At 50.1% G+C, this 26,571-nt stretch overlaps 2 protein-coding genes across 3 annotated transcripts in view; one reads left to right on the top strand and one right to left on the bottom strand.

Annotated features, from left to right (window-relative positions):
- Positions 1-17,137, bottom strand: part of LOC119951758 (protein FAM162B-like) — a 34,105-nt gene extending 16,968 nt beyond the window's left edge. Inside the window, exons 1-2 of the mRNA XM_038775093.1 lie at positions 16,750-17,137; positions 1,827-1,932 (exon numbers count right to left, since the gene is read on the bottom strand). Of these exons, the coding sequence (XP_038631021.1) occupies positions 1,827-1,932; positions 16,750-16,927 (284 nt within the window). The 5' untranslated portion in view covers positions 16,928-17,137. The remainder of the gene's footprint in view (positions 1-1,826; positions 1,933-16,749) is intronic.
- LOC119951757 (sodium- and chloride-dependent neutral and basic amino acid transporter B(0+)-like) overlaps positions 1,601-26,571 on the top strand; it is a 232,723-nt gene continuing 207,752 nt past the window's right edge. The window contains exons 1-2 of one of the 2 annotated variants that reach the window (XM_038775089.1): positions 1,601-1,620; positions 8,260-8,286. The gene's annotated coding sequence lies outside the window, so the exon portion shown is untranslated. Of the gene's footprint in view, positions 1,621-8,035; positions 8,287-26,571 lie in introns of those variants that run through there. The other variant, XM_038775091.1, reaches the window with a different exon arrangement.

Genomic DNA, 26,571 nt, shown 5'->3' with positions numbered 1-26,571 from the left:
AAAATGGATCTCCAGCTTTGGTCTCCTTACCTCAGGAAGTAAATACCTGCCACAGCGGGAATGTAATGAAGATTCACAAAATTAATTGCTGGGACGGAGAGATTGTCCTCTGAGGAAAGATTAAACAGGCTGGGCCTTTATTCCCTAGAGTTTAGGTTGAAAAGTGATCTCATTCAGACATACAAAATTCTCACTGGGCTCGACAGGGTAGATGCAGGAAGGATGTTTCCCTGGGCTGGGGTGGTGGTCTAGAAGCAGGAGACACAGTCTCAGAATAAGGAGCAGGCCATTTAGGACTGAGAGGAAGAAGGATTTCTTCACTCAGAAAGTGGTGAATCTTCGGAATTCTCTTTCCACGAGGACTGTTGTGGCTCAGTCTTTGAGAATGCTCAGGACTGAGACTGACAGATTTTGACATATTTAAAACATAAGCTATATGGAGATAGTGCTTGAAAACTGTGTGAAGTAGAAGATCAGCCATGATCTCATGGAATGGCAGAGCAGGCTTGATGGGCTGAATGGCCTGCTCCTGCCACTGTTTCCATTTGTCTATTGTTTTTACCTGATTTTTATATTACAAATTGCACTAACGGGCTGGTTGAAGGGGAGGAAATATAGCTGGAAAATGTTTCACCCTAATTTGAGTCGTTCAATAGCTTTGTCTTAAAAAGCAGTACGTGACCAAATTGGAGTGGAAATTTTTTGAATCTTCATGATAAAGTTGCATATTAGCCAAACCAAACATTTGGGTTTAGGCAGAATTCATAAATTTGCAGGAAATAAGCACAAGGTCTGCAGTCTGAATGTTACAATCACTCGTCAGCCAGCACACAGCCATTCTCCTAACACAAGGTGGTGTGAGCCAGGGTAGGTTGCTCTTTCGGAGGGTCGGTGCAGACTCAATGGCCTCCTTGATTCAGTGATCCCCGGGTAAATATGATTTAGCTGAGACTGCAATTAGGGATGCGTGCCAATAGTTCACCAGTCTTGTTTTCCCTTGTTGAATAAGTTTGGAGTGATCCCACAATCCAATCCTCCCAGGCAGCTCAACCTGAAATCATGGCCTGTCCAGTCACAATTTCTAAGACGCATTGCCTCGCTGTTGGAAGTGTACTGTCAAAAGATCCCTCTTAAAGAAGGGCAGGCCAAAGCACTGGACCATTCCTGCTAAGTAATACTTTTGCCAGTTTAACTCTCTGTTTGAAGTCAGTTTTGTGATTTACTGGCAAAAGCATCTTCAGTTGGGGGAAGAAAATGAACATTGTTTATTTGTAACTTTTGTCTACAATTGATTTTTAAAAACGTACTTGCAAAATAATTCTGCCAAACCCAACATTAATCAGTTGGATTGCCTGCCTGGACTTCAATAACAGCCACTATCTTGTTACTAGTATTAAGGTTTATTTATGTTCTAGATCCATTAGGCAATAAACTTATATATTTTAAATTCACCTTGCATTCTCTTCTATCACAGCTTTCTATCAAATTTCAAAGGAATGGTGGTTAATGACAATGAACAGTGCTCTGGGGAAGATCTGAACACATAGAAAAAATACGTAAGCGAGAGGAGAATCAGACTGAGATCAATCAAACTCAGCCATGGCCACACAGAAAGTAAGGGTAAGGCACCATCCCCCAATACAGAGCTGCAGCTATCCTCAAAATCAACCACGTTCCCAAGTTCCAAACTAGGAATCTCCTATTTTCCTGCATTATTTTGGGAACATGACCATTTTGGTGCAAATCAGTCAATAAGCAATAAGGATGGCTAAACAAAATAGATGCACAGAACTTGTGCTTCATTAATAAATCATATGTTTACTTACGAAACCATTTCTGGGATATCTTGTTCCGTTTTGAAACGTCCAGACCACAAGAGAAACTTTTTATCCAACGTCGAAGGTATTCGGCCTGGTTTGTATGCAGAATAAGCTTTAAGAAATGGAAGTGCAGTTAGAAGTAAAAGTAGACTGAGCAACCCACACAATCAATTAATCAAGTTCGGACCATGTGTCTCTGATTTGGCCCACATCCCTCAGTCACCAAACCTGACCCCAAAGTACAGCCTCCTACGTTGGTGCTTTTGGGCCTTTGTTAGTTGAACCAATCACTGAGCTCCCCCAGTGTCACCTGATGAAATTCAACATCGCAAAGGCTCATTTTGGCTCTCCACCAGTAACAAGTGATTCTAGCAAACTGAAAGCAAGCTTACCAGTTAAATTTGAATGTAATTTGCAATGTTTATAGGATATGTTACACCCTGCAGAGCCCGCAAGTTGTGGAAGATGCCGACATCGGTGGGCATTGCATGCTCCCTCCACTAGGCTTCCCAGGCTGAGATAAGACCTTGGAAGAGAGGCAGGCAGCCAACCACAAATATCCACCCCACACTGAACCACCCACCATGGGCCGTACTCATCCGGGAATCTCCTGGGACAGGTGGCCATTGTCTGGGTTCCTGAGAGGCATCGGGTGTTGTTGCCAAACTGGGTGTGGTGAATGTATTGCTGTAACAATTCACCATATGATTATCTGTATTACCCTCGTCACCGACCAACGATCAGTATCCTTCATGTTCGACAATACGCAGTGGGGCAAAATCAGGAATGATAAGCTCTTGAGGTGGAGAATCGAACTCTCCATCTACAATTGCAATGTAGTATAATCGCCCTGGGAAGCTCAACGAGCCCCCCGATGCCCTGTCCCGCGGCACATGCGCAGCGTGCAAGACGACCGACTCCGGGCTATCCACGATGACCTCTGGCACCCGGGGGTCACCCGGCTTCTCCACTACATCAAGGCCCGCAACCTGCCCTACTCCACTGAGGAGGTCAAGGCCATGACCAGGGACTGCCCGATTGCGCGGAGTGCAAGCCGCACTTCTATCGACCGGATAAGGCCCACCTGATAAAGGCATCCCGGCTCTTTGAGCGTCTCAGTATCGATTTCAAAGGGTCCCTCCCCTCCAACAACCGCAACACATGTTTCCTCAACATCATTGACCAGTTCTCCCGCTTCCCCTTTCTAATCCCTTGCCCTGACACGACCGCGGCCACCGTCATTAAAGCCCTACATAGTGTCTTCACCCTGTTTGGTTTCCCCACGTACGTCCACAGTGACCGGGGCTCGTCGTTCATGAGCGATGAACTGCGTCAGTACCTGCTTAGCAAAGGCATCGCCTTGAGCAGGACTGCCAGTTATAACCTCAGGGGAAACGGGCAGGTGGAGAGGGAGAACGCGACGGTCTGGAAGACCGTCCTCCTGGCCCTACGGTCTAGGAATCTCCTGGTCTCCCACTGGCAGGAGGTCCTCCCTGACACACTCCACTCTATTAGGTCCCTACTTTGCTCGGCCACAAACGAGACCACTCATGACCGCCTATTTATTTTCCCCAGGAAATCCACCTCAGGGGCCCCGCTTCCGTCCTGGCTGAAGACACAAGGGCCCGTCCTGCTCCGCCAGCACACAAGGAGCCATAAGTCTGACCCCCTGGTTGAGAGGGTCCTGCTCCTTCACACCAACCCCCAGTACGCATACATAGAACACCTCGACGGCCAACAGGATACGGTCTCCCTCCGGGACCTGGCACCCGCAGGTTCCACTACCACTGCATCTTACCCCACCCAACCCATGCTGACCAGCGCCCCCACCCCTACATGGCACCCACACCCCCTCCCACCCCCCATTCCCCTTTCACCAACCCACAGGAATGAAGCTCCAGCAGACACGTTCCCAGAGTCCACGTCTGTACCTGCACCGGTAACTTCACTACCGATGCCAGCACGGACGAGTTCAACGCCCGGGCCAGTGGTGACACCAGAGCTTTGCCGTTCACAGCGCACAATCCGTGCGCCGGACAGGCTGAACTTTTGAACCCGTCACCCTCACCGGACTTCATTTTTTTAACAGGAGGTGAATGTATTGCTGTAACAATTCAACACATGATTATCTGTATTACGCTGTTGCCCATGTGGACTCCACCTATGGACCATTGTATGGTACTGCCTATAATGTAGCATGCTGGGGCCTGTGTGGGCTCCGCCCCTGACTCCACCCCTTGAACAGAGATATAAAGAGCAGTCGCCCTGTAGGTGGCTCCCACTAGCAGACCAGTTGCAGGCAGGCACTGTTCTAGTTGATTAAAGCCACAGTTTACTTCTACTCCTGGTTTCGTGTGAATTGATGGTCGCATCACTGGGCTTTTTAAACTCAAGAGCTATGTTGGCTACTTATCAACTAAAGACACATGGGAGTCGAGCATTCCAAAGCCCCTGGTCATGAAGCTCAAAAAAAGGCTTACAGATGGAAGGAGCGATCTTTCCTAGCTTACAGAGCAATGCTCAGAGAACATTGGAGCGGAGCCTGGAAATGAGAAAGGCATTTGGGAGATAAAATAGCCAATTACAATAATATTTCCCTCAGTGAAGAGATCTTCCTTCCTAAAAATTATAACATTTCTCACACTTCAAATCATAGAATCAAGCAGCACCGATAGGTTAGGCAGTCTATCCTGACTGTGCTGGCATTTTGAAAGGCCTACCTAATTAGAGGCACTCCCTTACTCTTTCCCCATTGCTTTGCATTTTTTTTCTTTCCGAGTAGAGTTCCAAGCACCTTCTGAAAGCTACTATCAGATGTTTCTCTTGCCTTTCAGGCATTACATTCCACATCTTAACAATTCTCTGTGTTCGAAAGAAATTCTCTGAATCTCCCCTCCCTCCCCCCCCGCCCCCTGCTCCCGGCTTTTTGCCAATTATTTTCATTCCATGTCGTCCTGCCTGTGGTATACCATAAACTTTCAGCTTTCAAATGCACCAGCCTGAACAAAAACAGACAATATATCAGACGATGCAGTGAGCTGAGAATGGTTGGGTATAGTCTGCGTGAGTCATGCTATCTGTCGTCTAATGTGTCAGACATTACTTAACAGAAGGTTGAGGCAATCACTTTCAGAGAATGTTGAAACATGTTCCCCATTGCTCAACCCTCAAGCCTAATTCTGCTTTTGCAACAGTCATCCTACTTTCACCAGCGAAGTTTAATTGAAGTTCCTCCAAACTTTCTAGATCCTACCTGCTGATTAACATTTAATACCTGCACCAATCACCGTCTGCCTTTGTGAAATGACCACTTGGTACTTCGAATGAAACCATCATATTTCTTTGTAACAGACTGCAGCATCAAATTATCGTGCAGGGCTGAGGCAGGAAGATGGGGCAGATCACTCTCGAAACTTGCGCAGATAGTTTTCTTAGTCTCATTGTCCACTCACTGTCAAGTTGAGTTTTTGGATGTATACTAAAGCGCTCGCTATTTTTCCTACTTGCAACAAAGGTGTCTTGGAACGGGAAAAATAAATGTTACGGTGACAAAACAACGTTGCCCGACTTGAGAAAATATAAATTGCTTTCTAAATTAGGATGATAAACTTAGGATGCGGGGTAGTTTGACCATCGGGAAAACGGGAAGATTCCTGGGTGTCCCTAGCACTGAAAACTTAGGATGCGGGGTGGTAAGACCATCAGGAAAAAGGGAAGATTCCTGGGTGTCCCTAGCACCGAATTCTTAGCATTTCCCACCTCGCCATTCGGCGAGAATATAAAGATTTTTCTTCATAAAGAAGAGGGAGAAAAGGTGAAAGAGAGAAGCTCGGGGACAGGAGGAGGAGGTAGGAAAGGAGCTGGATGGGAAGGGGTAGAGAGAGGGAGGAAGGAGAGGAGGGGGATAGAGAGGGAGGAGAGGAGGGGGATAGAGAGGGAGGAAGGAGATGAAGAGGGAGGGAGGGGCTGGTTTAGCACAGTGGGCTCAATAGCTGGCTTTTAAAGCAGACCAAGGCAGCGCGGGTTCAATTCCCGAACCAGCCTCCCCGAACAGGTGCCATAATGCGACTAGGGGCTTTTCACAGTAACTTTATTTGAAGCCTACTTGTGACAATAAGCGATTTTCATTCAGATAGCTGGAAGTGGGAAATACAGTAAAAAGTCAGAGAGAGAGAGAGGAAATTAGAAAATGCAAATGACAGAGACAGGGAAAGGGGCAGAGGAAGGGGAATTATGATTCAGCTCTGCGGAAGTTGGGGTGGGTATGTTTTACGCATGCTTTCCCACATTCCAGAAGACATTCAAGGCAAGGTTGAAACTTTGGATTTTGGGGTGGCACAATGGTTAGTAGTGCTCCCGCCCAGCACCGTGCACCCGGGTTCAATTCCGACTTTGGGTGGCTGTGTGGAGTTTGCATTTTCTCCCCATGTGTGCATGGGTTTCCTCCGGGTGCTCTGGTATCCTCTCACTGTCCAAAGATGTGCAGGTTAGGTGGATTGGCCATACTAAATTGTCCCTTAGTGTCCAAAGGTTAGATGGGGTTATGGGTTTACAGGGATAGAGCCCTCCTACAGAGGGTCGGTGCAGACTCGATGGGCCTAATGGTCTCCTTCTGCACTATGTTCTATGAATGTCACAGGTGTACAACTTCTCATATTATTAAGCATAAAACTTGACAATCTCTCTAAGAGGTTCACTCACAGGAAGTGGCTCAGTCAGGGGAGACAGTATAAATATAGGCACAATTGTGCAGAACAGGAAGAATGGTGTCAGATGAAGCAATAGATCGTTTATTGTCAGTCTTTGTTCGTATATTTGAAATGCTGTGAATCCCAGACCCGGTACCGAGCCTCACAATATGTCACATGGCTTAGAGTTCAGGGTTTCGAAAACGTGACTCCAATTTTCTAACCCACACACAGCATGACTGGGATCTTTGAGCTGACAGCGAAAGCTCCTGGTTTTAGCCTATTAGGTTGCCCAGCCAATGTGGGGAAATGGAGCAAGACTGATAAGCTGGATCCTCCAGTGTCCCTCCCAGAACTTAAAACCTATCCATCATCATTTCAGTGGTTAGGTGGTGATTACCCTACCTCATGTTAGTGCATCAGTAGTACCTGAACAATTCATATCTACAGTTTGGATTTGTTTCTGTGCGTGCATGTGTGCTCATGCCTGTACTTGTCTGTGTTTGTGTGTGCGGCTGTACCTGTTTTACAGTATGTGCGCTTGTGTCAGTACCTGCGTCTGTTTTTGAGTACGTGTGTGAGTGTGTGTGTCTGTCGCTGTGTATCTGCTTTTCAGTGTGTATCTGTGTGTGTATTTGTGTGTGTATACCCGTGTATCTGTTTATCGTGCATGTCTGTGCCTATAGTATGTGTGTATGTAGCTGTGTATGTTAGGTGAATTGGACATTCTGAATTCTCCCTCAGTGTACCCGAACAGGGGCCGGAATGTGGCGACTGGGGGATTTTCACAGTAACTTCATTGCAGTGCTAACAAAGCAATGCGATGCTAACAAAGATTGTTATTATGATGATTATTTCCAGTGTGCCACTATGCATGTGTATTGGTGTGTACCTGTGTCTCTGTTTATCAGTGTGCGTGTGTGTATGTGCCTGCGTATCTGTTTTTGAGTGTGTGTATCTGTACTTGTGTATGTTTTTGTGTGTATATATCTGCCTGTTTTTGAACATGAATTCATGTTTTGGTCTGTGTGTGTTTGTGTCTTACCTGTGTATATTTTTGTGTGTGGATGTGCGTTTATGCCTGTGTATCCGTTTTTCAATGTGTGTGCATTTGTGACTGTACCTGTGTGTCTGTTTTGAGTGGGTATGCTACTAAACAAGAAATGTGATTCCCAAGCAACTGTGGAGGAAGCCTGCAAAGACCCATCATCTGAAGCAAAGACTCTTTTCTCTTACATTTACTCCCTTCCCCCTGTGTGTGTGTCTGGTTTGTGCGTGTATATAGAGGGTAGAGGGATGCAAATTCCAGTTGGAGTTAGGTACTTATTAATATTTAACCAACTGTACCTGTTGAGTATTTCACAATTATTCTTGTTATAAATAAATTGGAATTGTGTTTCAATGTACAAACCTGGTGACTCTAATTGCTGGCCAGCCAAGTACCAAAGATTTCGGGAATTTTTAAAAGAATTATTGGTTAATTCACTTGTGTTGTGAATCAGGGCATGTAGAGCTGGAATTGACCGTGCACATGCCCAAGGTGTTGTAACACTACCTGTGTATCTGGTTTTGTGTGTTTGCGTGTGCGTGTTTGAACTGGTGTATCTTTTTTTCAATGTGTGCGTGTTTGAAACTGTGTACCCGTGTTTCAGTATGTGTGTACACATTGTCGATCCTCCCAGAGATAAATAAAATCATAGGCGTATTTAAAATCCTTTGTATTAACACTTTTATTTATTAATTATTTTCAGAGATGGGGAAAAATGGCTGACTGACAGGTAAGTAGGAACTAATTTATGAACAAAGAGATTGCTCATTTTCTTATTGAGAAAGTGGTGTATCCAGGGGTAGACATGTGTGTATGTATCTGTGTGTAATGAACTCCAATTGGCTTTATTGGTTGGCCAATTGGAGTATGAGCTCCCTCAATGATAGCTCATTGAGGGGGCCCATATAATCACCTGTGTAGGCTTTGTGAGTCAATCTTAAGTTGACTGGACTGCTAGCAGCACTGTTTGTAGCTGCTCCTGTAATATCGTTATTGTAAATAAGTATTGGTGTGGTGACGGAACTCCTGCCTCCCGTGGATTACTACAGTGGCGACGAGGTAAACTAAGAAGTTTGCGGAGACCAGCTGCCGCACTCGGAGCGTTTCGCAAAGGCAGGCGTACGGCTAAAAAAGGGAAAAATGTGTTTTTCTGGCCCCACAAGTGACGTACCTGGGTTATAAAGTAGACGAGTCAGGCTTACACCCATTAGAAGACCGAGTAAGGGCAATAAAAGAAGCCCCAGCTCCCACCACGGTCCAGGAGTTACGATCATTTCTAGGTATGGAAAATTTATTGAAAATAGGGCGCCCATCCTAGAACCCCTCCACCAGCTACTAAAAAAGGGGCAAGAATGGAAATGGTCCACCCGCCAAAACCGAGCATTTAGGGACATTAAGGAACAGCTGTCATCCGAAAATGTCCCTAGAGCATTATGACCCAAGGAAGGAGTTGGTGGTCACTTGTGATGCATCCCCCTATGGGGTAGGAGCCGTCTTCGCCCATAGAGGAAGGAATGGGGAAGAACGGCCAATAGCCTATGCTTCGAGGACCTTGGCGATGGCTGAGAGGAAGTACGCCCAAATCGAGAAGGAAGGACTGGCAGTGATATTCGCATTAAAAAAATTTCACCAGTATCTGTACGGGTGGAAATTCACCATAGTGACAGACCATAAGCCGTTATTAGGGTTATTAAAAGAAGACAAGTCAATACCCCCGATTGCATCAGCTAAAATCCAACGCTGGGCGTTGCTACTGGCGGTGTATAGATACGTTCTGGAGCACAGACCGGGAACGCGAGTAGCAAATGCAGATGCTTTGAGCAGACTTCCCCTCCCTGGACACTCCGCCGCAAATAGCAAAAGTAGAGGAGACAGCAATGACTCTAAATTTTTTAGACACCCTACCAGTAAACACACGACATATTCGGTTGTGGACGCAAAAAGACCCAGTTTTAGCCAAGATGAAGCATTTACTGCTAACAGGGGAACTGGAAAGACCAGTGGAGCCCCAGATGCACCCGTACTGGAGCAGAAGGGACCAAATAACCGTAGAAGACGGTATCCTATTATGGGGAGCCCGGGTAATCGTCCCAGCTCAGGGCCGTCAGGCAATCTTAACCGAGTTACATCACGGACACCCAGGGGTGTCTAAAATGAAGATGTTAGCTCGAAGCTACGTTTGGTGGCCAGGTTTGGACACAGACATAGCAGCCTTGGTACGTCGGTGCCAGGAGTGCCAACAGGGGCAAAGAGTGCCACCAGCGGCGCCATTGCACCCGTGGGAATGGCCAGGCAGACCGTGGACCCGCCTGCATATTGACCATGCCGGCCCTTTCATGGGCTCAATGTTTTTGGTGATAGTGGACGCCCACTCCAAATGGTTGGACGTCCACCGGGTAAACACGGCAAGTACAGCATCGACAATTGAAAAGCTCAGGTCCTCGTTTGCAACACATGGACTTCTGGAGGTATTGGTGTTGGACAACGGAACGACATTCACAAGTGGAGAATTCGGAAAATTCCTGAAGGAAAACGGAGTCCGTCACATCAAAACGGCCCCTTACCATCCAGCGACCAACAGCCTGGCAGAGCAGTCCAGACACTTAATGTGGGACTCAAGAAGCAGCCGGCAGTGTCAATGGACACAAAGCTCTCCCGCTGGCTGTTTGATTACAGGACCACACCGCATTCCACAACGGGCACACCGCCAGCTGAACTCTTAATGGGAAGGCGGCTGCGAACGAGGCTGAGTCACCTTTTCCAAAATTTTACGGGGAAAGTGGAGAAACAACAGGAGGCCCAACGCAGGGGGCATGATAATAGTTGGCAGCAGAGACATTTCCAGGTGGGGGCATCGGTTTGGATCAAGAATTATGGGAATGGACCAACGTGGGTCAAAGGCACGTTAGTCTCAAACAGGGCCCATATCCTATGAGGTTTCAATAGGAGGTAAGGTGCTGAAGAAACACCTAGACCAAATAAGGGCAGCGGAACCACACCTGGAGGCAGGCGAAGCAGGACCGCCTCAAGCTGGGATAGCCCAGACGGAAAGGATACCCACACCCCAGCCCCGAGCAATTTCTCCAGACCCAGTCGTCAGAGTCGGAGATGGGAACGCTCGACGAGGCCTCCGTGACACCTCTCCCCAAGGAGGAGGAAGAACAGTTTCCAAGGAGGTCGTCAAGGAAAAGATGGGCACCTATAAGGTGGTGTGCCCACTTCGGCGGACGACAGAGGTGACAGACCCAGACATGAGGAGCAGGAAGAAGTTCAGAGGAATGCCAGCTGGCAGGAATTCCTCTGACCTTGGGGGGGGGGGGGGGGGGGGGGGGGGTGTAATGAACTCCAATTGGCTTTATTGTTTGGCCAATTGGAGTATGAGCTCCCTTAATGATAGCTCATTGAGGGGGGCCATATAATCACCTGTGTAAGCTTTGTGAGCCAGTCTTAAGTTGACTGGACTGCTAGCAGCACTGTTTGTAGCTGCTCCTGTAATATCGTTATTGTAAGTAAATATTGGTGTGGTGACGGACTCCTGCCTCCCGTGGATTACTACACTGTGTATCTGTTTTACAGTGTGTGTGAGTGCTTGTGACTGTACCTGTGTATCTGTTTCTTGAATATGTGTTTATCTATATCTGCATATCATCTGTTTTTGAGTGCGTGTGTGACTGTAACTGTGCATCTGTTGAGTATGTGTGTGTTTGTCTCTATCTGTTTTTAGTATGTGTGTGTGTATATGTGTTTTTCTTTTTTTTTAATATAATTTTTATTGGAATTTTTTACAGAAAATATAAAACATAACGACAAACAATGAAATGCAACAAAATAACCCATAATAACTGTGACACCCCCAGACCGTATCGGCGCATGTATCACATCCCCCCACCCAAATGAACAACAAAAGAACTTAAAAAAATATTAAAATTAAATAAACAAACATAGTCATTGTCGGCCCCCCCCCCCCTTTTCCCTCCCCTTTTCCCTCCCCTGGTTGCTGCTGCTACTGTCCCAGTACCCTATCGTTGAGCCAGAAAGTCGAGAAAAGGTTGCCACCGCCTAAAGAACCCTTGTACCGACCCTCTCAGGGCGAATTTGACCTTCTCTAGCTTAATGAAACCCGCCATGTCATTGATCCAGGTCTCCACGCTTGGGGGCCTCGCATCCTTCCATTGTAGCAAGATCCTTCGCCGGGCTACTAGGGACGCAAAGGCCAGCACACCGGCCTCTTTCGCCTCCTGCACTCCCGGCTCCACCCCAACCCCAAAAATCGCGAGTCCCCATCCTGGCTTGACCCTGGATCCCACCACCCTCGACACTGTCCTCGCCACCCCCTTCCAGAACTCCTCCAGTGCCGGGCATGCCCAGAACATATGGGCATGGTTCGCTGGACTCTCCGAGCACCTGACACACCTGTCCTCACCCCCAAAGAACCTACTCATCCTCGTCCCAGTCATGTGGGCCCGGTGCAGCACCTTGAATTGGATGAGGCTAAGCCGCGCACACGAGGAGGAAGAATTAACCCTCTCCAGGGCATCAGCCCATGTCCCGTCTTCGATCTGTTGTATATGTGTTTTTCAATGTGTGTTTGTGTCTGTACCTGTATATCTGTTTTGAGTGTTTGTGTGTGTACCTGTGTATCTGTTTAACAGTTTGTGTGTGTTTGTGTAACTGTAACTGGGAAAGAGGTGCATTCAGGGGTGGACATCTCTGTTTAAATTGTGGGTGGAGTGTTTGGAGGAGGGAAGTTATTTGTCTGATTGGACCTTTGGAGTATATCTATGCATGTAGTTTGGATGTGCGTCGAGGGGTGCAGTGGTGTGTGTGGGGGTGTTCTGGTGTGTGAGTTTGGGTGGGGGTGTGGTGATGTGTGTGTGTGTGTGTGTGTGTGTGTGTGGTGGTGTGGGTGGGGGTACGCTTGTGTGGGTGGGGGTAAGGTGGTGTGTGGGTGGGGTTACGGTGGTGATGTGAGAGTGTGGGTGGGGGGTGGTGGTTTGTGTGTGTGGTGGTGTGTGAGTGTTGGTGGGGGTACGGTGGTGTGTGGTGATGTGTGTGGGTGGGGGGTGGTTTGTGGGTGGCAGTGCAGTGTGTGCATGGGTGGTGGTGGTGTGTGTGGGGGTGGGGATAAGGTGGTGTATCGTGATGTGTGGGTGGGGAGTGGTTTGTGAGTGGGGGTGTGGTGGTGTGTGGTGATGGGGGTGGTTTGTGTGAGTGGGGAGTGGTGGTGTGTGTGATTGTGGGTGTGGCTATGTGTGTGTGTATTTGTGTGTGTATACCCGTGTATCTGTTTATCGTACATGTCTGTGCCTATAGTATGTGTGTATGTAGCTGTGTATGTTAGGTGAATTGGACATTCTGAATTCTCCCTCAGTGTACCCGAACAGGGGCCGGAATGTGGCGACTGGGGGATTTTCACAGTAACTTCATTGCAGTGCTAACAAAGCAATGCGATGCTAACAAAGATTGTTATTATGATGATTATTTCCAGTGTGCCACTGTGCATGTGTATTGGTGTGTACCTGTGTCTCTGTTTATCAGTGTGTGTGTGTGTATGTGCCTGCGTATCTGTTTTTGAGTGAGTGTATGTATCTGTACTTGTGTATGTTTTTGTGTGTATATATCTGCCTGTTTTTGAACATGAATTCATGTTTTGGTCTGTGTGTGTTTGTGCCTTACCTGTGTATATTTTTGTGTGTAGATGTGCGTTTATGCCTGTGTATCCGTTTTTCAATGTGTGTGCATTTGTGACTGTACCTGTGTGTCTGTTTTGAGTGGGTATGCTACTAAACAAGAAATGTGATTCCCAAGCAACTGTGGAGGAAGCCTGCAAAGACCCATCATCTGAAGCAAAGACTCTTTTCTCTTACATTTACTCCCTTCCCCCGTGTGTGTGTGTGTCTGGTTTGTGCGTGTATATAGAGGGTGAGTGTGTATATGGTGGTGTGAGTGTGGGTGGGGATAAGGTGGTGTATCATGATGTGTGGGTGGGGAGTGGTTTGTGAGTGGGGGTGTGGTGGTGTGTGGTGATGGGGGTGGTTTGTGTGAGTGGGGAGTAGTGGTGTGTGAGATTGTGGGTGTGGCTATGTGTGTGGGTGTGGGTAGCGGCGTGCGAGTATGGGGTGGGGGTGTGGTGATGTGTGGGTGGCAATGCGGTGTGTGCGTGGGTAGTGGTGTGTGAGCGTGGGTGGGGATAAGGTGGTGTGTGGGTGGGGGTTTGTGTGGGTTGGGGTGTATGGTGTGTGAGTGTGGCTGGGGGTGTGGTGGTGGTGGTATGAGTGGGGGGGTGATGATGTGTTGGTGAGTGTGGCTGGGGGTTGTATGATTGTGGGTGATGGTGTGGGGTGTGTGTGATGGTGGGAGTGCGGATGGGGGTGTGAGTGTGTGTGTGTAGGTGCTAGTGAGTGTGGGCGGGGCGTGTGACTGTGCTCGGGGGTGTGAGTGTGTGTAGGTGATGGTGTGCGAGTGGGGGTGTGTGTGGGGTGGGGCTGCAATGGTGTATGTGCTAACGTGGGTAGGTGGGGGTGTTTGGGAACAGGGTAGGCAGTGTGCATGTTGGGAATTTCAGAAAAGAACTGATTGGGCTCATCCCCAATATCACCCACTCTTCCACTGCACATGTGAAGGTAACTGGAGATCTAAACATGTCATTCCCAGGTCCATAAGTCAAGATTGGTCTGTTTGGTGAGATATTGGGCATTATCTTCACACCCCTCCTCACTATGTCCCTACAGTCAGGGAAACTGGACAACGTGTTGTTAACTGATCCAACATTTACTTTAATGTCTTTTAAATGAATACAGCTCCTGTAAAACGAGTCACTGAGGGTTGTTTTGAGGAAAGTTCATCTCATTTCCAGGTTGGAAACATCCATTTCATTGAAATACTAACATCGAGCCCAGCCTGCTGAGTGCCACTGGGGTCCTTAATATGGCATGAATTTAAGGAAACTATAAAAGAAATTACATAAGCTCTGCCAGATCAGATTACCAATACATACCAGACAAACCCTGCCAAATAAATACAGTGCTCATTGTACTGGTACCAGCTCACTGAAAGAGTTATCCAGTTGAAGCCACTTCCCTTCTCTTTTCTCATCGTCCTGCAAATGTTGCCTGTGTGAATTTATCCAATTCCCTTTTGGAATTCTTTACTGTTTTGGGCCATGTGCTGCAGGCCACAACAATTGGCTGTTTAAAAAAAGGCTCTCCAATAGCACCCCCCAGCTCTTTTACCAACAAGGAAATGTTTTGTCTAAACTCACTGGCCGGGATTCTCCGGTCGTCGGGATTCACTTTCCCACCGGCAGCGCACCACTGCCAGTCAGTTTAGCGGCAGCCCGGGATGGTTTCAATGGGAAATCCCATTTACAAGCAGCAGGAATTGTCCCGCTGCTAGCGAATGGCACATGACCGGAACGTCCAGCCTATTGTCCTTACCACTGCTCCTTTTAATAATTAGGGGCCAGAATATCCTGTGTTATTGTACCTGCAGATAAATGTAACACAACTGGCAAGAATGGATCCTTTCATAGAATCACAGAATATCTACACTGCAGAAGGAGGCCATTCGGCCCATCAAGTCTGTACTGACCCTCTGAAAGAGCTCACCATCCCTGTAAGCCCACCTGAACTGTACATCCCTGGATACTAAGGGGCAATTTAACAAGGCCAATCCACCTAACCTGCACATCTTTGAACTGTGGGAAGAAATCGGAGCATAATGGGGAGAAAGTGTAAACTCCATACAGTCACCCAAGGCCGGAATTGAATCCAGGTCTCTGGCGCTGTGAGGCAGTCGTGCTAACCACTGCACTACCGTGACGCCTTTACATGTTGGACATACACTCATGATGTACAACAGGAAGAAGCAGGTATTGAATTTTCTACCCAGCTAGCCTCCATATTCAATGGATCATTTTCCACCATTTCCACAAGTTTGTGTGATGCTGCCGCCAAATACCTTTTCAGCATCTCAAAGGGACTGTTCCCTCCGAAGACTCTTGTTCACTCCTCAGTCACACCTAAAAGCCCCTCCCTTTTCTGTGGGAGCTTCTCACACAGCCCCAAGCACTCCTTCCGACTGAATGTGTACTTCTTTCAATCTAGTTGACTGTATTTGCTGCTCACGGTGTGCTGTGCTCTACATTTGGGACACCGAAACAGATCAGGCTTTGTGCAACACCCTCGTTCAGTCTGATAGCATAACCCGATTCTAATGAACAACATAGCTTGTCTTTTGATCTAGCATTCGACAGCCTTCCGGGCACAACAAGTTAACAATTTCAGTCCATAACCACAGCCTCCATTTTGTCCCTTTCATGGGTTTGGGTTTAGTTCTCAATTTTGCTTCTGGACATCAATAATGCATCGTTCTGTCATTCGCACTTCCTCACACACATCGTGGAGGACTCACTTGTGGGCAATGGAGTGGTCCAAAAAGAGCAAAGTCCTGGAATCTGCTGTAAAGCCGCCAGATTTCACTGGACTGTCTCACTCTCTGGGAGTTCTTTCCTTGCACCACCTCCCACTCACCCCCCAACAGGAACTAAATTCCTGTGGAGCTGGGAAATGGCACTTAGTATCACAGTTGTCTGCCTTCCACTGGGAAGTTGGCAGGAAGGGGGCTGGTACTCCTCCTGATGGCTGCCTGCGCCATTCTTCCAGCTCCAGCCTGTTGGTAAAATTTCAGCCCCCCCCCCCCCCCCCCCAACACTTCTATCTCTTTACCCATCTCATTCCGAGTACCTGGGATCCTACCAGGTTTTAATTTAATTTCTCCTGTTTCCCACACGACTTCCCTCTTGTCCTTTTCCACCCTCCCACCTTTCACTTGACTAAAACCTATTACATTCCTTATTTAAAAATAAATTTACAGTATCCAATTATTTTTTTCCAAATTAAGGGGCAATTTAGCGTGGTCAATCCACCTACCCTGCGCATCTTTGGGCTGTGGGGTTGAGACTCTGGCAGACAGGGGGAGAATGTGCAAACTCCACACAGACAGTGACCTGGGGCCTCAGCGCAATGAGGCAGCAGTGCTAACCACTGCGCCACAGTGCAGGCCTACCCATTACATTCCTTACTTTTTTCCCCCAGTTCGGATGAAAAAAATCCACCCTATTTCCTGGTACATAGACCAGCAATTGTTTGTTTTTTGTATTTAATCTGGTACCGACTAGATGGATAATCCTTACCCAGTTCAGGTGAGCCAGCTTTTACAGTTGAGTCGGTCGCTTTAACAGCGCTGTCCTGGTTCACTTTACTGCACAGAGATCGTCTGGGGTTAGGTTTGAGCCAGGAGACCTGGGTGGGAGATCTGCCAGTGACTGCGGCTGGGAGCAGGCTCCTCGCTCTCAATAAACCTCGCCACATTTTGCACTTCCTCCGGGCCAGGTAAGACACTCAGTGAGGTTTCACGGACTTGCTGCTGGTTTCAGAGTTTGCGGAAGTTCCTGTCCAGGATAAATGACTTCTCAGTAATGACGAGCGGATCTGATGCAAGAACATTTAAAGGAAATGCAAACTTTCTGTTGTTGTTGCTGCTGGTTCACTCCCCCAGCCGTCTGACTCATCTCCTGGGGAAGAAAGCAGCTGATTTCCCATAAAGGGGAGGTCCTCAGTTTAACTGACAGTGAGCGGCCGGGATTGGAGAACTCCCTTTCCCTGCTGGAGAATCAGCCATTCAGGGATACCTCCCCACCCCTTTAACCGCCACCCTCCCCCAACCATCCCCTCCAACCCCACGCCCCAAACCATCGCTTACAACCGACTCTCCCAGCCAGCACCTCCAGCCCCCTCCGCCAAACATCACCTTCCTTCCCCTCCCCAACCATCCCATCCCTCCCCACGCCCCCAACTATCACTTCCAACCCCCACCCCAACCATCACCTGCAAACCCCTCCCCCAACCATCACCTCCAACCCCCTCCCCCAACCATCACCTCCAACCCCCTCCCCCAACCATCACCTCCAACCTGCTCCCCAACCATCACCTCCAAACTCCTCCCCAACCATCACCTCCAACCCCATCCCCCAACCAGCACATCCAACCCCTCCCCAACCATCACCTCCAACCCCTTCCCCCAACCATCACCTCCAACCCCCTCCCCCAACCATCACCTCCAACCTGCTCCCCAACCATCACCTCCAAACCCCTCCCCAACCATCACCTCCAAACCCCTCCCCCAACCATCACCTCCAACCCCCTCCCCCAACCATCACCTCCAAACCCGTCCCCAACCATCACCTCCAAACCCGTCCCCAACCATCACCTCCAAACCCCTTCCCCAACCATCACCTCCAACCCCCTCCCCCAACCATCACCTCCAACCCCCTCCCCCAACCATCACCTCCAACCTGCTCCCCAACCATCACCTCCAAACCCCTCCCCAACCATCACCTCCAACCCCACGCCCCCCACCATCGCTTCCAACCCACTCTCCCAGCCAGCACCTCCAGCCCCCTTCCCCAAACATCACCTTCCTTCCCCTCCCCCAACCATCCCATCCCTTCCCCTCCCCAGCCATCCCATCCCATCCCACGCCCCCAACTATCACTTCCAATCCCCCCCCAACCATCACCTGCAAACCCCTCCCCAACCATCATCTCTAACCCCCTCCCCCAACCATCACCTCCAACCCCCTCCCCCAACCATCACCTCCAAACCCCTCCCCAACCATCACCTCCAACCCCATCCCCCAACCAGCACCTCCAACCCCTCCCCAACCATCACCTCCAACCCGCTCCCCCAACCATCACCTCCAACCCCCTCCCCCAACCATCACCTCCAACCTGCTCCCCAACCATCACCTCCAACCCCCTCCCTCAACCATCACCTCCAACCCCCTCCCCAACCATCACCTCCAACCCCATCCCCCAACCATCACCTCCAACCCCTCCCCCAACCATCACCTCCAACCCCATCCCCCAACCATCACCTCCAACCCCCTCCCCCAACCATCACCTCCAACCCCCTCCCCCAACCATCACCTCCAACCCCCCTCCCCCAACCATCACCTCCAACCCGCTCCCCAACCATCACCTCCAAACCCGTCCCCCAACCATCACCTCCAACCCCCTCCCCCAACCATCACCTCCAACCCCCTCCCCCAACCATCACCTCCAACCCGCTCCCCCAACCATCACCTCCAACCCCCTCCCCCAACCATCACCTCCAACCCGCTCCCCCAACCATCACCTCCAAACCCGTCCCCAACCATCACCTCCAAACCCCTCCCCAACCATCACCTCCAAACCCCTCCCCCAACCATCACCTCCAACCCCCTCCCCCAACCATCACCTCCAAACCCGTCCCCAACCATCACCTCCAAACCCCTCCCCCAACCATCACCTCCAACCCCCTCCCCCAACCATCACCTCCAACCCCCTCCCCCAACCATCACCTCCAACCCCCTCCCCAACCATCACCTCCAACCCCTCCCCCAACCATCACCTCCAAACCCCTCCCCCAACCATCACCTGCAACCCCCTCCCCCAACCATCACCTCCAAACCCGTCCCCAACCATCACCTCCAACCCCCTCCCCCAACCATCACCTCCAACCCCCTCCCCCAACCATCACCTCCAACCCCCTCCCCCAACCATCACCTCCAACCCCCTCCCCCAACCATCACCTCCAACCCCCTCCCCCAACCATCACCTCCAACCCCTTCCCCCAACCATCACCGCCAAACCCCTCCCCCAACCATCACCTCCAACCCCCTCCCCCAACCATCACCTCCAAACCCGTCCCCCAACCATCACCTCCAACCCCCTCCCCCAACCATCACCTCCAACCCCCTCCCCCAACCATCACCTCCAACCCCCTCCCCCAACCATCACCTCCAACCCCCTCCCCCAACCATCACCTCCAACCCCCTCCCCCAACCATCACCTCCAACCCCCTCCCCCAACCATCACCTCCAACCCCCTCCCCCAACCATCACCTCCAACCCCCTCCCCCAACCATCACCTCCAACCCCCTCCCCCAACCATCACCTCCAACCCCCTCCCCCAACCATCACCTCCAACCCGCTCCCCCAACCATCACCTCCAAACCCGTCCCCCAACCATCACCTCCAAACCCCTCCCCCAACCATCACCTCCAAACCCCTCCCCCAACCATCACCTCCAACCCCCTCCCCCAACCATCACCTCCAAACCCGTCCCCAACCATCACCTCCAACCCCTCCCCCAACCATCACCTCCAACCCCCTCCCCCAACCATCACCTCCAACCCCCTCCCCCAACCATCACCTCCAAACCCCTCCCCCAACTATCACCTCCAACCCCATCCCCCAACCATCACCGCCAACCCCCTCCCCCAACCATCACCTCCAAACCCGTCCCCCAACCATCACCTCCAACCCCCTCCCCCAACCATCACCAACCCCCTCCCCCAACCATCACCTCCAACCCCCTCCCCCAACCATCACCTCCAACCCCATCCCCCAACCATCACCTCCAACCCCCTCCCCCAACCATCACCTCCAACCCCCTAACCCAACCATCACCTCCAACCCCCTCCCCAACCATCACCTCCAACCCCATCCCCCGACCATCACCTCCAACCCCCTCCCCCAACCATCACCTCCAACCCGCTCCCCCAACCATCACCTCCAACCCGCTCCCCCAACCATCACCTCCAAACCCCTCCCCCAACCATCACCTCCAACCCCATCCCCCAACCATCACCTCCAACTCCCTCCCCCAACCATCACCTCCAAACTCCTCCCCCAAATCTCCCCTCCCTCCCCCAGGCAGCACCTCCAACCCCCTCTCCAACCATTACCTCCAACCCCCTCCCCCAACCATCGCATCCAACCTCCTCCCCCAACCATCACCTCCAACCCCCTCCCCCAACCATCACCTCCAACCCCCTCCCCCAATCATCACCTCCAACCCCCTCCCCCAACCATCACCTCCAAACCCCTCCCCCTACCATCACCTCCAACCCCTCCCCAACCATCACCTCCAAACTCCTCCCCCAAATCTCACCTCCCTCCCCCAGGCAGCACCTCCAACCCCCTCTCCAACCATCACCTCCAACCCCCTCTCTAAACCTCACCTCCCTCCCCCTCCCCCAGCCAGCACCTCCAACCCCCTCCCCCAACTGTCACCTCCAATCCCCTCCCCCAACTATCACCTCGCTCCTCCCTCCCCCAACCATCCCCTCCAACCCCCTCCCCCAACCATCATCTCCCTCCCCTCCCCAACAATCACTTCTCTCCCCTCTCCTCAACAATCACCTCCAACCCCGTCCCCCAACCATCACCTCCTTTCCCCCCCTCCCCTAACCATCACCTCCAACCCCCTCCCCCAACCATCACATCCCTTCCCCTCCCCCAGCCATCACCTCCAACCTCTTCCCCCAACCATCACGTTAAACCCCAGCTCCCTCTCACACTCACCTCCTTCCCGAACATGCCCACCCCTCCCTGACTTCCCACCCTCCCACCCACACCTCCCCCTCTCTCCCTCCTACCCTCACCTGCCATCCCACAGTATCGACCCTCATCTCCCTCCCCACCCATTCTCATCTTCCTATCCACCCATCCTCATCTCCCTCCTTCACCTCTCCACCCTCCTCCATCTTCACATCCCAAATCCTCCTCCACCCTCACCTCTCCCCACCCTCCTCTGCCCTTCGCCCACCATCCTATCCCCGCACCTTCCCCACCCTTCTCTGCCCTCCCCCAAACTCCTCCTCATCCCCCATACTCCTCCGCTCTCCTCACCCCATCCCCCTCACCCCCAACCCCTCACCCCCACCCCCTTCTGCCACGCTCACCCCCACCCCCTGCTGCCACGCTCACCCCACCCTCCTCTGTCACCCTCACCTCCACCCTCCTCTGCCACCCTCACCCTCCTCTGCTTCCCTCACTACCACCCTCTTCCACTACCCTCATCCCCACACTCCTCACCCCGCGTTCTTCATCTCCACCCTCCACACCCCCCACCGCCCTCCACACCACCATCGCCCTCCACATCCTCACCCTCCACCTTCCTCATTCCCACCCTTCTCCGCCCTTCACACCCCCACCATCCTTCGCCCTCACACCCACCCACCTTTGACCTCAACCCCAATCCTTCCCCCTCCCTCACCTGCCACCCTCCTTCCCTCCTCCCCCTCCCCCTTGGAGTTGGAGGGAGAGGGCACAAATCACAAAGGCATGGATACTAGACTGGTGCAACAAAATACAAGAATAACAGTGAATGTTGGTGAAAGAGATTCTCACTGATCCACCATTGTTCAGGGTCTGTTGTAAAATGATCTGGCCATTTGCTGCTGCCATTATCAAAATGTTGCGCTGTTCCAGTTATTTCAATTCTGTAAATGGGTTTAGCTGGTTAACCTGCCAGCTGGACCAAACTGCATTAATATTTTAAAATTACTTCTATTTTAATTGCACTTTGCATGGCCACCGGCCGTCTCTGGGCATTTTACAATCAATGAAGTACTTTTAAAAATAAATGTAGTCTCAATTGTAATGTAGTCAACCAATCCGCGTAGAACAAGATCCCATATGCAGCAATGTGATCGTGACAAGATCATCTGGTTTTTTAAATGTTGATTAAGGGATGAATATCGGTCGGGACACCAAGGATGACTCCCCCGCTCTGCTCGTCTTCAAAATAGTCCCATGGGATATTTTACATTCTCTGGAGCAGGCAGCTGCAGACTTGATTTAACATCTCATTACAAAGTTAGTCCCTCAGACAGTGCAGTGTTCCCTCACTCCTGCACAGGAGTGTTAATTTTTTTTTGTGCTCAAGCTACGGAGTGGATCTTGAGCCTGCAACCTTGTGCTTTTGAGGCAAATATCTCCAATAGCAGCTTGGATAGAAATAAGATGCAGTCAGCAACAAACAATCATTGGGTGGCACGATGGCACAGTAGTTAGCACTGCTGCCTCTCAGAGCTAGATACCCAGGTTCGATTCCAGCCTTGGGTAACTATCTGTTTGGAGTTTGCACATTATCCCCATGTGTGCGTGGGTTTCCTCAGACAGTCCAAAGATGTGCAGGTTAGGTGGATTGACCATGAGAATTTGCCCCTTAGTGTTCAAAGGTAAGGTACTCTCTCAGAGGGTCGGTATAGACTCGATGGGCCAAATGGCCTCCTTCTGCACTGTAGGAAGTCTATCATTGTAGCTACAACTGTATTCATCCTCGAGCATACAAGGTCTTTGCAGAAATAGGAAGCTAGTGGGCAACAATTTTTGGCTTGTTGAAGAAATTGAAGGGCCTCTCTAGAAACATGATAAAACACTAAAATTAGCTCACAGTGACGGCAGCAAACTATGAAATGTGTCCCACCACATACTCCTTAATTCAAATTTAATAACAACACGGAACTGAAAATTCATACACTGGGATTGGAAAATATTGAACGTTTCTCACTGTACAAAAGTAATTAAATTGTCACTTTGGAAATAAGTCAGGAAAGTACACGGCAAATCTTCATGTGCAGTTAATCAGTAGCATGATTGTTAAACACTCCTGCCAGAATATCTTGTGGTGCAGTGGGTAGCGTTGTTGCCTCTGAACCAGAAGCTCCAGGATTTGATGCCATGAACCATAACCTGGCCAAACACGTTGATTATCACCTGTAAATCTTTCCATTGTGCCCATTTTCTGATGACAAGAGTAGGGGATTCTCTCGATTAACCTCGCTTGATGCAGCGGGGTGCTTCTCAAGCTATAGGGCGTGATCGAATGGCCACGCTGCACCTGAAAGCAGTGTGGCATGGTGCAACATAGCCAACAGAAGCCGGGAGACCTCGCTCCCAGGATCTACCCAGCTTGCAGTGCCTCGTGAGAAGCTTTGACATGAACCCAGCTGACTGTGGGCAGGATCATGTTTTGGCCAATCTGCACGTTAGAGCAATACAGCTAGTCTCACTTTAATATGCAATTTCCTGATGCACCCGAGGCATTATTGTCTATACCTTTTGACTCCGAGACCTCGGCGAGCACCATTCAGTACTGGTCTCCACAAACGGGGACTGTACGGAATGGCACTCATGGGTATCTCCCAGGGGATTGGAGGCACCTAGGTGATTGTCCTTTGGGCATGGTGGTATCCTGGCACTGTCCCCCAGGCACTGCTAGCCTGGCACCCTGACAGTGCCACCTGGGTGCCAACTTGGCACTGCCAGCTGGCAGAAGCATTGTCAGGGTACCAGATTGGCACTGCTAATGTGCCAGGCTGGCATTTTTTGTGCCGTGGAGATTGGGCCGGGGCTGTCTTGCGCAGTGTTGGGATGGTGTAGGGGGTGGGGGGCCTCCTCATAGTGAGTTGGGGCGAGGGAGGAGTCGGGGGTTGTGTCGGGGCTCCAGAGATGATGTCCCAATCTCTCACTTCACTGAGTAGTTCCGGAAAGCAGAGCTTCTCAGTGCAGAATGGGCTATGTGCAGCTTTAGCCGCGAGAGCCAGGAAACACACGGCTAAACATGCTTGATATGGGACTTTATTTACAATTAGTTAAATCGCGCCCAGTGTCTCTGGTGACAGGCTTGTGAGCTGTTCCATGAGTAACTAGCTATGGAGATTGAGATAAGCATATGTGTTGTGTCACCTGGTGCGGGAAAGCCTCCTAAGTCTATGAATGTCAGATATTCGCCTCCACACAGCGCTTTGCAATGTTTGTTTGTCACAATATGTGGCATGGGTGCCAAGTCCACCAGAACTCAGAATTAGACCTGTTGTGAATTCCTTGAGTTTAGAGAGTGGGTAGATAAGTGCTCCAGTTAATTTTCCTTATGTACTTGGGACCTATGGACCTTGGCCTGTGTTAAAAAGTTTAAAAGTATGATTAATGATGAATTCAGAAGGGCTGTAAACATGTATTTCACAATTGTGGCTTAGGAAATGAAACAATTAGGTGAAAACAGAAAACATCAAAAAGTCATGGCACATGAAATGTCTCCTTGCTGCGACAAAGCTGTAATTCTGCAAATCAGGTACAGTCACCTCCAGCAGTCACCTCCAGCAAGGCATATTGTGGTGGCTCGAGACTTACACTGGAGGCTTCCAGTAGTTAACAAAGGGGTTTACTGATGAAAGGCAAAGGCAGTTAAGTAACAGAACACAATGAAACAGGATTAACATGTCGGCTCCCTGGTCCACACTGCCCAAGGTCCTTCTCCCAGGGCCCTGCGCAAAGTCCCTACTGGCCGATGTTCGTGCACTTTTGCGCAATTGGTCCTGAGCCAGTCACGTGGTCCACGGTACCCCATGAGCTATATACAGAAGTTACAAATGTTAATGGCGACAACAGGAGAAAGACAGTCTATCAAAAAGTTCATTGGTCCCGAAACCTCTGTCTCCTCTCAGACCTCCATAACCCTACTCCAGGCTTAGTACCAGCCTGGCAATTCGAGTTATCAAATAGTCGTTATCACTTTGCCACAATGACATGTGAACGGCCTCATCGGCCTCGGCGGCTGCAGCTGGTTAGTAGATTCAGGAGCCCCTGGCCAAATGGAGTTAACAGGAGTGTTCACGATACTGGTGGGACTTGCTGACTCCAAGCTGGGTGTTACCACCCCACTGATGACTCAAATGGTCGATATGCTTTCTGACAGTCTTCCTGTTGATGTTGACCACATGTGACACCGGCCCCCAATTGGGCCCCAACTTGTTATGTTAAGTGACGCAGGCCTGAAGCAAAATTACAGACCAAAACTGTGTCTCCCACCCGGAACAACATGTCAGCCCCCTACTTTGACTGCTGACCCCTCTGAGAGGCGTTATGTGCCTCCAATTTCCCCACCAAATTTGGAAACTCAAAATCCAACTGACCACCCATGAGCTGCTCAGTTGGTGTGATCCCTGTAAAGGAGTGGGGTGGCTGAGTTCTACAACAACAAAAAATTAGGGAACTGCCGGCGAAGTTGAATATCGGATTTCTTACTCATCGCTCTTTCAATCTCTTAGCTCTGCTTCAACCTTCTGATGCAGTGCTCATGGCACTGCTCTACCTCTGAATAACTTGGGCACCAAATCCGGATTGACATCGATTTTGGCTTTGACACTTTTAATCCGGTCTCATTCCTTGAGAAAAGAGTCTTTGTACCTGCTTAAGACATTTTGAAGAGCGCCACTGATATTTAAAAACAATTATAGCCAATTTAACTGAATCTTCTCTAACCAGTTTCTTCCCATCAGACTGCGTATATGCCCTTTCCTGACAACCAAGGGCAGAGTGGCCTCCTGTCCTTTGCACGCAGGTGGGTTGGTGGTTTGAAGGATTTTCTAAGTTTCCACGGTGTCCATGGAAAGGTTAGTGGTAGTATCTTCAAACTTAAAGGCTGCGTTCTCACCCAAACATATTGGAAAGCCTGCTCTTCCACTACGGGCACCAAAGCCCCATTGTCGACTTCCACTTTGAGAAATTTGCGGTTGACCCTTATTCACTGATACATTGCACGCTCTTCTTCAGGTCTCTTCTCCACTATGGTCAGTGGCACTGTGGACTGCTACTATTGTTTCTTTTCATTGACGTGCTTTGCATAGCCTGGCAATGTGCTTGAATGTTCTCCCTGAGGTTGCATTAGAAACACACAAACTCCCGAACATGACAGGTCTCCTGGCCTCCTCCTCAATGACAGCAGTCCCCCTTTGACTTGGGTTGACACCCTGTCTTTTCCTGGTCCTTTGACTCCGGTCCCATCCCTAGGACCGTGTCTGGCTCTGAACTGTGCTGTTACAGACCTCGCGGCCATTCTGCCCCATACTTGGTTAACCCTCTCTTCAGCCATGCTTGGGATCCCAGTGGTGCCTTTTTCAGCACACACCATTACCTGAACTATCTCTGTCACTTTTTCCAACATCACAGTGGTTTTAGTCAGGAGCATCTTCTGGAATTGCTGGTTATGGATCTCACAAGCTAGCAACATATCACTAACCACAGATCTCACAAACTAGCAACATGTCACTAACCGCGAATTCACAAACTAGCAACATGTCACACCGCGGATCTGAACTCACAGTGCTCAGAGAGCTGGCTAAGC

The sequence above is a fragment of the Scyliorhinus canicula genome, chromosome 17 (genome assembly GCF_902713615.1).
Source record: "Scyliorhinus canicula chromosome 17, sScyCan1.1, whole genome shotgun sequence".
In the NCBI taxonomy this organism is placed as follows: Eukaryota; Metazoa; Chordata; class Chondrichthyes; order Carcharhiniformes; family Scyliorhinidae; genus Scyliorhinus; species Scyliorhinus canicula.
This window is presented reverse-complemented; position numbering and strand designations above follow the sequence as displayed.